This window comes from Eutrigla gurnardus, assembly GCF_963514095.1.
Source record: "Eutrigla gurnardus genome assembly, chromosome: 10".
In the NCBI taxonomy this organism is placed as follows: Eukaryota; Metazoa; Chordata; class Actinopteri; order Perciformes; family Triglidae; genus Eutrigla; species Eutrigla gurnardus.
This window is the reverse complement of record NC_139924.1, coordinates 20,388,968-20,402,552: the sequence shown is the minus strand read 5'-3', so window position 1 is coordinate 20,402,552 and position 13,585 is coordinate 20,388,968. Positions and strand designations below refer to the sequence as shown.

General features: G+C 41.1%; 2 protein-coding genes across 2 annotated transcripts; one reads left to right on the top strand and one right to left on the bottom strand.

Moving 5' to 3' along the window:
• Nucleotides 1-218: 218 nt before the first annotated feature.
• On the top strand, nucleotides 219-3,056 carry LOC311020049 (endonuclease domain-containing 1 protein). Its single transcript, XM_084019831.1, has 7 exons — nucleotides 219-238; nucleotides 408-527; nucleotides 618-718; nucleotides 924-1,042; nucleotides 1,181-1,333; nucleotides 2,522-2,948; nucleotides 3,030-3,056. Exons 2-6 carry the CDS (start codon nucleotides 447-449, stop codon nucleotides 2,911-2,913), a joined length of 846 nt encoding a protein of 281 aa, XP_083875957.1. The 5' UTR covers nucleotides 219-238; nucleotides 408-446; the 3' UTR covers nucleotides 2,914-2,948; nucleotides 3,030-3,056.
• On the bottom strand, nucleotides 3,057-10,930 carry LOC311020046 (TRPM8 channel-associated factor homolog). Its single transcript, XM_084019828.1, has 12 exons — nucleotides 10,853-10,930; nucleotides 9,976-10,718; nucleotides 9,595-9,808; nucleotides 9,116-9,401; nucleotides 7,629-7,927; nucleotides 6,980-7,154; nucleotides 6,734-6,828; nucleotides 6,333-6,543; nucleotides 5,678-5,914; nucleotides 5,121-5,344; nucleotides 4,853-4,966; nucleotides 3,057-4,015 (listed from the first exon to the last, which is right to left on the bottom strand). The coding sequence occupies exons 2-12, from the start codon at nucleotides 10,605-10,607 to the stop codon at nucleotides 3,773-3,775; spliced, it is 2,730 nt and encodes a 909-aa protein (XP_083875954.1). The 5' UTR covers nucleotides 10,608-10,718; nucleotides 10,853-10,930; the 3' UTR covers nucleotides 3,057-3,772.
• Between the last annotated feature and the right edge of the window lie 2,655 nt (nucleotides 10,931-13,585).

Genomic DNA, 13,585 nt, shown 5'->3' with positions numbered 1-13,585 from the left:
CTGAGCTAAACCCCCCCCTCTTTATATCCTTGTCCTATGTTTACCCACTCTCTCTTTTGGTGACCCACAACACCTTGTGTGGTGGCCAGATTGTGGGTCATCGCACACAAGCATCGCGTGTAAACAGGAGTTCAGATAAAAGCGGAGGATAAACCAGGTGAAAGGTGAGGAGAAGCCAGGAATAAAAGCCAGTTTCTGCTTGGGGCTGGACTGTAGCAGCAGACAGGTTGACAAGCAGGTGAGTTGAAATACACACAGCAAACACAAAGAGCACAACACAACTGATGCCCTTCTATGTGCAGACCTAAGCTCTAACAGTAGACCTTTAGTGGTTTGCCTTTATGCCATACACGCCTTGTTGGATAAAACACACTTTATTTTCTGCTCTATTCTGTCCGACTCTATAGGACTGTCAAGGACCCTTGACACTAAGGGTTTTAGACAGGATGCAGACATTGGTAACTTTGTGTGGTCTTCTTCTCTCGCTCCTCTTTTCTGTTCATGCGGATGTTGTCGGACGTTTTGAGGTTTGTGACCATATTTCCTTTCAGTCAAAAAACTTTAAATCTGTGTGTGTGAGTTGCGTAAACTGCATTATTCTGTTATTTTCATCCCAGGATGAGCCAGAATGTATGAGCTACTTCTATAAAGACAAGGTGCCCGAGTGGGGAGCTTCTACACCCGGTGCTGCCCGTCTCTGTCATCGCTTCGTCAACAGGTACGGAAAATAACTTAGACCTAATACTACAGCACAAAAAGAGCACAATAATTTGAGTGCACTCAGAAAGATGTAGCTTAGTTCCTTGACTACTGCTTTTTCCTATACATTCTTTTTAATTTCCACCACTTAATCTTTCCTACACTTCAGTTTTTCCATTGAAGCACTTCTGATTTCTGAAGCACTATACTTTTGCACCGACCAGGTACCACTTTGCCACACTGTATGATACCAAACACCGTATTGCTGTCTACTGTGCCTATCAATTCCAGCCCAGCAATGGAGGTGGCAGGGAGAGAAGGTGGTTTGTAGAGCCTCAGGTCGGTGGCACTTTTCTGTGTAAAGTATCTACAGTACTGCTCTGATGTGACTTAAATGCACTGATATCTTTCAGTATATGATACTATATGACACTCTCTGTACATATATGTTTAAATCCGAGGGGCTTTGCCTTACAGCTAGTGGACATGTCCTGGCAAGCAGAGATGAAGGATGGCTACTGGCTGGGGAAAGACCATCCTGGGGTCTACCAAGGAGAGAGACAGGCTCTGAATGAGGACTACACACACTCTGGCTTCGACCGTGGCCACCTGAACCCCAACGGACACCATGCAGGTGATAGACGTTGAATATGGGGGATTTTTGAATGTCACCCTTGACATATCGTAAAGGAATGCTCTGATACAAGCTTTAAATTGATGCTCCAGCAATCTATCATCAAGTTTATGTATGTAGCACCTTGCCAACAAATCAAATCCAATGTAAACTGTTATACGATGATGGACACAATTGTTAAGAAAAAATGTTAAACGAAAAATGGAGAGAATAAATAAAGTTAACAAAATAGCAAAAATAAAATAGATAATTGAAAACATTGATCATGGTAAAACCATAACATATGAAGTAGAGTGAAATAACATACAATACATACAGGATGATGGAATAATATACTACTGCATCTAAACTTAATATTTACAGCTAAACTTTGCATCAAGTTGTTGCACTGAATGATGGAAGGTTGAATTACTTTTATGGGTTGTGGTTTCTATGGTTTCATCATTTTGTTGTCTGTGGTGTTTGTTATCATGGTAACCATAAGGAAACGGTGGGTGGCTGCAGCCAAAGGAATATCTGGAAACTTATCTCAGACTTAAACCATAAGGAGCAGTTAATAACAGAAGACATTTGCATTTACCTAGTAACAAATTGTCTACTTATACGTATATTCCTACATTTTACAAGATAAAGGGAATTGATTATAAAAATGTCCCATTTTTTTTTTACTTGTGATGATTAAATGAATATTGCACTATGAAAGTATTCCTTTATCTGCATCCTCTAAATAATTTATGATCTCAAGCTTGCTTCATGAGACAAAAAAACTACATCATCATCGTAGGTTTGTTATTTTTGTTGTTGTTAAAATTAGTACATTTTTGTATTTATTCCTTATTTTGTCAATGTATTTTGTAAAACTGTTAATAAGGACCAACAAATGAAATTATTATCATTGAAAAAAATATTTGGATATATCTATTGGATATCTGATTAATTTTTTAATGATAGGCACTGGTATAGCAACCATAGGAGTAGCGTAGATTGTTCCTCCAGCTAATAACTCAATCATTTCAAAGAATAATTTGGGTGACATTTTTAAAACTGGTAGAATGAGAATGATTCGGCTGAACACATGTTGGTCTTTCCCTTTCTCCTTCTACATGCTATCAAGCCACTTTCACAATACATGACTTTATTTCTTTGGACCCAGAAACTAAATATGATTTCTTCCCCCATCCCCACTAGTCCCTAGCCGCAATGCTACTTTCACCCTGACCAACGTGGTTCCTCAGAACCGCAAGCTGAACCAGAACGCCTGGAGGATCCATGAGTCCCAGCTCACCGACCTTTTCCGGGACAAGTGCTCTAAGGCCTACGTGCTGGTCGGTGCCCTCGCCTCTGCAGACAACTGGATTGTGAAAAACAATGTGAAGCGCGTCAACATCCCAGACTACCTGTGGAACGCCTACTGCTGTGTGGACAACAACGGCAGACCCATTCAGAGTGGCGCCGCCACAGCGAGGAACACGGAGGACAACTGGGTGGAGAAGCTCTCTCTGGATGAACTGGGAGAATTCCTCCAGCAGTTCTCCAATCTGCCAGTAGGGGAGCTGTTTTACAACAACTGCAGGGCATAAAAGATAATAAAGCAATGATGAACTAGTAGTTTTAGGTCCCATTGCATTCATTTGAACACTTTGTCAACATGGTGCATGTTACCATTTAACAGCTTTAAGACCCACACGTACCTTAGTATTCTTCTCAATCAGCTACAAATAAATAGGGATAACATGACTGTTTATTTGTGTCCATTTTCATTGACAGAAAGGCAAATATCAACACACAAAGCAGAAAAATATGAACATGAACTATCCCGAATAACTAAATGCCATTTACTGTAATATAATACATGTATGAATGTTCTTATCTTGTCCAAAAGAGGAACCTGGTTAGAGTATTCAACACAAGAAGCAATTACAATAATTGATGTATAAGTAACTTTTAACAGCTTAGGAGCAAATGATGAATGGGAGATGCAGCTTACTTATCCACAAAAGAAACAGCCTATTTACTGTATATAAGAGGTAACATGACCCTGAAATAAGAGACGATTTTTACGTTTCAATTAGAATAATGTGCTTTTTACTCATGCATTGCTCATATTAGTGCGGTGAAAAATCAGATTCTCCTTATGTTATTATGGTTCCTGAAAAAAAAAACATTTAAATGCGAATGGGAAAATTACAGCTTAACATGAAAAGAGTAATAGGCCTACTCCACAGATAATGATCACTCTACTGAGTTTTGGTGTTAGTTTTGATTTTATGGCCCAACCAGCAGTATTATATCGCTGTAAGCTGAAAATGGACTTACTTATAGGAATGGACATTTTTTAGAGCCTTCATAAATAGACCCAGAGCTGCTAATGTAAATCGTTTTAGCTTGTTATAAAGAATATTAAGATTATTTCACATTATAGACTGTCTATCTGTTTAATCAGTCATACTTGACCATGGGGTGGTCACTCCAGGGAGGCAGTTTGGAGAGTTTCTTCTCAGTAGCCGTTTCTATGGGCCAGCCCCAGGCCTTAAAGAAACCAGCCAGGTTCATCCCCACAGTCTGGGAGAAAGTCTCAGCATACAGGTTCATCTTTCCGTCGTTGTCGTGGGGAAAGTCGCTTATCTTGTGATAGGCAGCGAACACCTTCTTAAAGGCATCCCAGCCAAACTTTTCCTGGAGCTGCATGGAGGGAGACAGAGGTCGACGGAATGTTAATAGATAGCGGGCTGATGGCGGAATCAGAGTTTATGAGCGAGTTAACAAATTAACTGCAATAAAGTGCAAAGAGGCTATTTTAGCCACATGACAATGGAACCATAATGGCGTTCAGTCCATCAATCCATCACTATGGTCCAGAGTGAAATATCTTAACATTTATTGGATGGATAGCAATGAAATTTGGTTAAGACATTCATGAACCCCAGAGGAAGAGTTTTTATGAGAGTTTCATGAATTATAACTGAATTATGACACAACTTTGCACTGGGATGCAGGAAGAAAAAATCTTCCGAGTATGGGAGTTGAAGACCTTTTGGACAGAGATCTGAGCAAGATGTTCCAAGGTCAGGCAGACTATGGAATCTCAAATAGCCTGGATACTCCAGACAGCTGTTCAGTCCATAAGCTGAGACAACCGCAACCTTTAAGTCACAAAGAGGTAAGCCTCTTGTTCTCTGAGGAAAACTCAGACACAGTGGGATTCAACGAGGGGATCGTGAGTATCCCCACACCTGCTTTTTGAAGTGCAGGTAATGCTGAGGAATATGGTGCACCCTACAGATAAAAACGCTTTGAATTAGTGAATTTATCAGACATTGTTTTTTTTCCCAGATCCCAAAATAGATTGTCCCTCCCTTTCTCTGTAAACAGTTTTATTTTATATTCCATTTACAGCACTTCCAAGGGCAATAGTGGGTCAGCAGTTTTACTTTAAGGATTACTTGCATCTCTTGCCTGTGTAGGGCTGCAAGCATCAACAGAATCAACAGAATTATAAATAGGATAATTCTCTTTCACCTGCATGTATGTCTCCAGGGCCACCCACACTTCCCAGTCGCGGAGTTTCTTGCCCTTTTCAACATACTTGTCAACATGATTCTTCCGATTTGTTAAGGTCATGGATGGATTAGCCTGCAATTGAAGAAATCGTATAATTGTGATGTTAACCAAGGGGATATAACAGAACTAATACTAATACTAATACTGTGTTGTCCGTTGATAGGAAAATGTGTTGCAATACATAATTAGGGGTCATTTATCGAAGATAAAAACTGATGTACTCCACCTGTGCCCTGTTGATCCCCAGCACCTCTTCATGCACATACACTGACCACAGGTTGCATGTGCACTCTGTGGTGTTTGGTGGGAACTCGCTGCCGCTTCTCTGTTGGTTGTGTCCCAGTTCATGGATGGGCCCCCACAGGCCTTTGGCCCTGACATCATCTGGTCTGACCAGCTCAGTTGCTACAGATGAGTACATCATGACAGGATAGCCTGCATGCATCCAACCTGGATGGAGAAGCATTTGTAACACAAATAGTTTTACAGGAATGTATGTTTAACAAAAATAAATACAATAAAATGTATCCCTCGATTGGATTGGCATTTTAAATTGTTGCCAAAAATATTTATGCCTTTTTTGTCTTATTTCCCTGAAAATTTAAGCAATTAGCCTATCTAACGTTAAATATTACAATAACACAGAAAATTGGGATTTTCTACATAACGTGGTGTCAAAACTAAGAGGTCTTTGATCAGGTGACACCCGGGGGTTTCCCATCATGCCCTGGGTGTCGTAGTCGTTGGAGAGCAGCTGTGAGAATGGAACAGTAAACCACTTACCAGCAGAAATCTGCACATCCGCTACAATGCGTTCTTTGCGGGCAAGTTTGCGTGGTAGGGCAGCTAGATCTGCAACGCCCTTCATGATGTCATTCCAAATCTCTGCCACCTCATCGACGCACACCAGGTCTCGAATAACATCTGATGGTACAGTAAGGATGATGTTATCGAATTCCAACTCCGCCCAGGGTGAGGGAGCTGTCCGCAGCAACGACCAATCAGCTGCTGTTGTCACACCTACAATTGCACAAATGGTGAGTGTTGGGGTGAAATCAAAACAGAGCTTATGATTATTGTAATGATTCAACAAACGCTCCACTGTAGGCAGAGAATAGGTACATCATGAAGTTCTAATGCCAAAAACTGCATCCTTCTTTTTACTAAGTCAGCTACTAGCTGACTCATATCTGTTTTGGAGTGTTGGACCTGTCTTGTGGAAGGCCAACTTTTAGTGTTTTAAGGTAGACCTGCTGATAAAAACTAGCTTTTCAGCTATATTGGTCATATTTGTTTGATTATTGATTAATGTAAAAACATAAAAACATGATTTGTATTTTAACCCTGACTTGAAGAAAAAAAAGAAGACAATTAGACCAGGATCTTGCTTGAGGCAGCAAACGTGTTCATGCGTGTGCAGACAGTGACGCACACTCACCAGACTTGTAATAAGGGGCAGGTACAGCCATCTGCACTGTGACCTCTACCCCCTCCACTTGAGTGTTGGGTGGAGCCACCAGGTAGATGAGCCCCCCCCACAGGTTCCACACCTGCATCATCTCTGAGGTCACAGGAAATCGCTCGTGAACATTGGATGCTCTCTTCAGTTCTTCAGCTTTCAGTGTGTCTGATTGACAGCCTATCTGGATCTGAGGGACACATGGGATTTGTGTTACTCCTTTGAAAACATGTATGAAAAGTTTGATATTTTTCAGTTTATGCATATAAGTCAACAGACGTGAATCAGGCCAAAGTAGCATGACTCAATTACTTGGTAGCCTAAATTCAAAGAACCAAAACTCAGTGAATGCAGTATTTATTTGATTCTGTGTAATGTACCATCCATCTCTTGTTGACGATGTTTGCTGGTATGATTATGTTGGTCTTCATACCAGGAGGGAGGTACAGACCTGTACTGATCCATGTCTCCCATTCTGACACACACAGACATGTAAGCGACAAGAGAGATGTTGCTTTCTTCATGCCAATGCAATGTAATACCACACACAGTATTTTATTTATTACAGCTCTGCATGTTTATCTCATAATCATTTTACACATTTGTTCACAACAGTGAGGGCTGACCTGCTATGTTAGTATTAATCCGGATCCGTTGGTTTTTGACAGTTGTCATCAAAGGGATATTGTTGATGAGGTGTGGGAGGAGGGCATCAGGATCTGGGGACACATTATATACCATGGCCCCTAAACTGAGGAGTAGGTGGCCTTTTGGATCCTTCACAGGTTGGTTCTCTGACACCTTGAAATAATAGGGAATATGAGTAAATATAAGACAAATCTCAAATATTAAATGCATCACTCTAGTTAAGTGATGACAACAATCCATTTGTTGTACAAATAAAATGGCAAACTTGTAATATGAATGTGAAAAGTCAGTTAATCACTGGTAACTTGTGACCACTAAAAAAAAAAAAAAAAAAAAAAAAACTGAATCTATTGTATGTTAAATAGCAACCATCTTAACTAACCAGCCGCAAAAACTAATAGGACAAAGGTTTGAAAGTGTATGGCCTGTCTCTTTAGCTTTAGCTTTTTGAAAAGGGATCAAGCACAAATGGATGGGGATCACTGATCACTGACGGATCATCGTCCTGTGAGAGTTGTAATGGGAAGTGAAGGCTGTATGTTCGATGATCTGCTAATATCTACCTTATATTTACAGTAAAAGATTCAATTCAAGAAATTCAAGAATATAAAGTAATTCATTGCCCACCTGTGGCATGTTGGACTTCAGTAAGTCAGTGAGGATGGACAGCACCTGCGTGTAGGAGCAGCTGTTATGGGCCTTCATGTTCAAGAAGTTGGAACAATCCATGCCTATTTTTTCAAGGCGATCCTCCTCTTGCTTGGTAAGTTTTTCACCCATGGTAATGTGTTTGGCAAAGTGATGTAGAAGATCGTGGAAGTGGTTGGTGTCTTTCTTGTTGTGGGTAGGCACACGGGCGCTGTAGCGACTTTCACTAATTGTTGCCGGCAACACACTCAAGCCCATTTTGTTCAGGATCTTGTTTCCTGAAACACAGTTAAACAAACATGATATACTTTGTTGTATTGATGGTGTATGAAACTGGAAGAAGATAACAAAGTGGATGCTTGTTTTGAGGAGATATCCCTATATCCCTTTCATGCATAGAGGTCACCTCAGTGTAGGCTACACCTTTTCAAAAGCTGTTTCATTTTTGTATATGCGTGGGTTTTTATGGCATAGTTGCATAGCAGCCACTACACTGGATGCTATTGCATCATCTCATACACTTCCACCCAGTGGCAAGCCATTGTAAGTGCAAAAAAACCCAAAGTCAAACAAACATGGCCGACAGACAGCCAGGAACACCAAGTTGCTAATTTTCTTCTGTTCAAAACTTCTATAAACAGAGACCCTTGAGGAAAGAATTGTACATCATGCATCACAAGCTATATTTCAACTACAATTCATAGGCTACAATTAGTCTATTACTGCTGCTGTTCTTGAAAAAACTTCCTCCCCAGCAACTTTTTTTGTCTGTAAATCAACTTGTTTATGTTTTTAGAATGTGATTTGAAGCTTTTGTAAATCTTTACATGTTGTAGAGCTCAGGAGCAGAGCATGATAGACAGCCCCTGTGTACCCCCTGTGGTTACTAATTCTATGCACAGCACGGAGTCCTAGCTACTACTTAGAGGCAGACTATTGTAAATAACAGGCCACGCATCCAGCATTCATCCAGTGAAAGAGGTAATTTGGCATGCAGATAAGAGGACACTCAACATTTCTCTTGCACACTCTTTGTGCGTGAGTACGCTTTTGCTTAAGCCAATGATGGCATGCATGCGGTGCACTGCTTTAGATAGTGACACAGAGTTATCCTGACAAAACGATGTGGCGAGTTGGGATGAGAAAGTGTTGCTGCTCCCTTGCTTACGCTGTCATTCCCAACTTGCCCTCTGTGTGTCATCAGTGTTCTCCACCACCTGACTGACTGTTTCACTGGCTGCAGTCGATGTGACGATTACATTTCTTGTGTTTCTGCTGCAGATTCACCATCTCTCCACTTTGACACTGCAAATGTGTTAGTCATTTAGCGCTGTGGAAATCATTATGTGGGGCTTTATTGTCATATTTCCTCATGCCTGATAAGTGTCAAATTTCATGTGCTCAGCAAACATACATCATCCTATATTGTGATGCTGTGCACCTGCAAGTGTGGTGCATTATCATACCTGAGAAATCGGTCATCGGGTTTTGCCCAAATTGTGAGTGTGCCCAGTTCCACGATTGCCCACCAATCAGCAGACCTCCTCCCTCTGCTACAAAGTCTTGGATTTCCTCCACATTAGCATCTCTGTACGCTGTACAGACAAATACACTCAGGTCTTTCTTGAACTCAGTCTCCTCGTACTTCAACCCTGATTTGGAGAGAAGTTCCTGATTTGGCACAACACCTATGACCCCCTTCCGGCCTTGGTCCAACCAATCAATGGCATTGTTCCAAAATGAAGCCAGTTTCTGTCATGAAAAGAGTTAACAGAAAGAGTTGGTAGTTAATCATGTAAAATTATTTGGCAGAACTATATGAAACATTATCCAGCACACTGAAGATACCCTAACTTCTGGTCGCCTTAACCAAACTGCATGTGCTAACGACAGATTTCTGTTAATTTAAAGACATTCAAAGAACATTCATTAATTCAGACTGCACCTTTGTTTTCAGAGCAGATTCATGTGTGATAAGAATAACTCGTCCCTTCCCATAGTACGTTCCAGCAAGGAATGTCCGTCCATCCTCAGTGGCGCCAATGGGGAAGGCTAGTGTGCTGTGGACCAGAACCTCAGAAGCTAATATACCACTCATGTCAAACTCTGAAACCCCCTTGAGTAAGACCTTCAGGTCATCCTTGAAATCCTTACCAGCACTGTAATAGGGAAAGGAGGAGGGAGAGAGAGACACATGGTGGCTGATCAGTGGAGCAGGACAAAAAATTCAATTGTATTAAATGACAACAATGTGTAAATTGTTTTGTATTTCTGTGATCGAGCTGCATATTTTGGAATTTGACATGGAAGTGGAGTATACACTTGCCGTAATGCCCTCCATGAGAATGGGATCTGAGGGGCGACATGCAGGCGTTCTATATTTCCATAATGCTTGGTAAAGTAGATCCCTGCAACACCAGACACTTTGTTCCCTGGAAACTGTTGAAATACGTTCTCGTCGGGGTGCGTTGCAGCCCAGTTCCACGCCTGACCTGCTATCAGCACTCCTCCTCCAGCTTTCATAAATGCCACCAGGTCCTTCACGTCTGCACCCACGCTGTAGGCATCTGTCACATACACGCCAACCCCCCGATTCTCCTTCAAGGACCCCACAACTGTGACTTGGAAGCTGGATTTGCTGAAGTGATCAGCGACTCCCTTGATGTGACTGTGGACCCCCACAGACAGGTTGTCACATCCATCTCCTCTCAGCCAGGTCAGAGCGTTCTCTACCAGATCAGGAAAGGTGGTCAGGTAGCCCTCATGGCCCAGGACCACAATCCTTCCACGGCCGTACAGCGAGGCTGCCATCAGGACCTGGCCTTGGCTGGTCATTGCTAAAGGAAAGGCATGGTCTCCAATCAGCACCAGGTTACATGGGACACAGGGGCCATGGAGGTCCAGCTCTTTCAAGCCTCTCATCAGGGACTTGTAGGACTGAGTGGGTTGCATGGACATGGTGAGGAGGATTGATGATCTGATGTTTTAGAAGACAAGTGCGTTGAGTCAGACGTAAGTTGTGAGTGAAGTCAAATAGCTGTAAATAGATGTTGTGTCAGACAACCTGTCCTGTTGGGAATAGAAGAGTATTGGCAGAGCTTAAAATGAAATTTTCTATACATCTACAATGAAGTCATAACATTAAAAAGTCAATCTACCATTGGTTCACAGATGAAAGAAAAATGTGCAGAACGGATATTTACCTGAAAGTTTATGTGGTCCTTTTGGTTATATTGTTCGCAGCACAACAGTTTCCCAAAAACAGAACACCATCAGACGGGATGGACAAAAGCAAATGAGAGAGAGCAAGACAGGAAGGACTATTTTACTGAAACATGAAACAGAATAAGAGGAGGGACTTGGGTGAGATGACTTGACAGTGAAATTGAAATACCCAAAAAATGTCAAAACACATTGTCATTACTTAGGAATTACAAACATGTGTGTGTGTGTGTGTGTGGGTTTGGGTGGAGTTGGGGGAGTTGCAGTACAGGCCTAACAAGTCGCTGCATGCTATCACACAGCTCACACTGCTGCATGAATTGCCAACAGTAGCTCAGGGATTACTTCTGCCTTATCAAACAAAACAAGTTTAAATTGTTTATGTTGTATTTATTCAGAATATTTGCTCTGAACAAATACAAGCACAAGCACAGTTAATTGTGACAAATGTGCATATTTTTGTGTTATTCATGTGGTCATCATGAAACATTGATCAAGCCCTTCATTTTGCACCACAAGTACTTCATTGAGCATAATACTGTTATTAGCAGCCTAACTGTGCTACATTGCCCTGCGGCAATAAAGAAAAAAACCTTTATTTGTTCTTTTTCACCCTCAAAAGTCTATCAAATATGCTTTTTTAAAGGTTCACACGCATGTACATATTTCAAGTGTCAATTTATCTATATTAAAACATGCAACAATACTGAAAGGACAACCCTCTGCCAGTCTTGCACAAGCCATAACTCACTGTCATGTGTAGAAATGAAAAAAAGTGATGAAAAAAAGGTTGCCTAAGGACAACAGAGCGCAATCTGGGCCTAACTTGTCGCTGCATGCAATCAGCATGTGTGATGTGGCAACAGCTGTCAACAGCTGTTCCTTAATTCTGTGTTATCAAATAAAACAGGCGTCACACTAACCCTTAAACTATGTGTAATTAACCTGGGCTGTGTCTTTTAGTTGGCAGCTACAAAATCATCTTATCTCAAACCCTTATCTTAAACCCTGAAGAATGTTTAATAACGGGGCATTTGCAGATACTTAATTACAAATTGGCAAGTCTTTTTCATATTTATGTTCATGTTTAACATAGACAAAGGGGAATTGCTTTTATGCCACATCATTTAGCACACTGTAGATAGCCAACAACTATGGCTTCAAGGGATAGTGCAGATTATTTGGAATGGGATTGTATGAAGTTCTTATCCATAGTCAGTGTATTTGGAGGTCGGCACGCTGCCAGTTTGGAAAAACAGACAGGAGTACCAGAACCGGAGCAAAGTTATTTACTGTTGTGGACGGGTCAGCAAAGCAATGTATAACATGATGTAATAACATTATGCAATGCTCCAGCCCAACACTCATACGCCCAAAATACAAAATGTATTTTTCAAAACTTTGTATATAGTTCAATGTAACCAATCTCATTTATGTTTATGCATATGTTGTATTACAGGAATAATTCCACACGTGGTACTTGGAATGTTTCTTGGGAAACACAAATTGGTCAGCATCACACATCATTGTCTTATGGTCATTGCAACATGGGTGAGTGGGCTGCATGCAGCAGTCCACTAACTCATCATAATCCACATGATTTGTTGTTTCGGACACTTTCTTTTCCAGTTAAAGAAAAACACAACATTATCTGCTGTAAGCTACACCCTGCACATTGTGAACAGAATGTACAGTAAGAAGAGAACACTCAACGTCTCAACTTACAGACAGACACAGACAGCTTGTGTTTTCACAATGCGTCTGCATAGCATATTGTAAAACAGTGAACGGTTCACTTAAAACCAAGCATCATTTTTTTTTTTAAACTAAAGTTCCCTAAAATGAAGAACAGTGTGTGCAGATCAACAAAGTCAGTAATGAAAGCCACGCATGGATGTTTGTCATGTATGCTGTGGAAGTGATGACGGTGCAAAACCAAAGAACAGCTAATGCAAGAAGGATGTCTGCTGGAGCAGAGAGCCAGGGAATGAGCATGAGGACAAGCCTATAGCTGGGAAGGCCCAGCTGAGTTTAATCAAGCTGACGACCCTCCCTCCTGAAACACAGTGGACTTTAATGAGCTTTATCTCATCGAAACAATACCATAAAAAAGTAACGTGAAGTTTGAATTACAAAGACTGCAAAATACTTTTCTCCGTAGGGATCATTCAGTGACTTATGATAGATAAATAGGTATGGTTTTCAAAAAGTATTACGCAACACTTCTGTAGTGCTGATTTATCACATTTTTTGTCAATTCATATTTATCACATGCACAGTGCACACACCACACCCACAGTTGTCCTGAAAGTCTGGTTCTTTCCACACATATATGCATATCACCAAGAAGGAGAGGAGTCATGCATGAAACGTTTAGTGTCTGCTAAAAGCAGCCTGAGACAGTATCCACACACATTGCCTTGTTATGTATTCATAGGAAACATTCTATTATTTGATTGTTTAATTGGAAAGAACCAGCTACCACTGGACACACTAGACCTGATCTTGCTGTCTTACAAACATGTGAAACTTTGTCTCCCTTAACAAACCTCAAAGCACATCTCATTTGAGCCACACGTTGTAACCTTATTTGTTAGTCTCTGTAATTCCCATTCTCTTAGTTTTATGATGCCTTGTCACGGCAAGGCACAGAGAACAGCTGTGTCAGAATTCCTCTAGCAGTTCCACAATATACCAGTAAGGGAGCTGTTTGA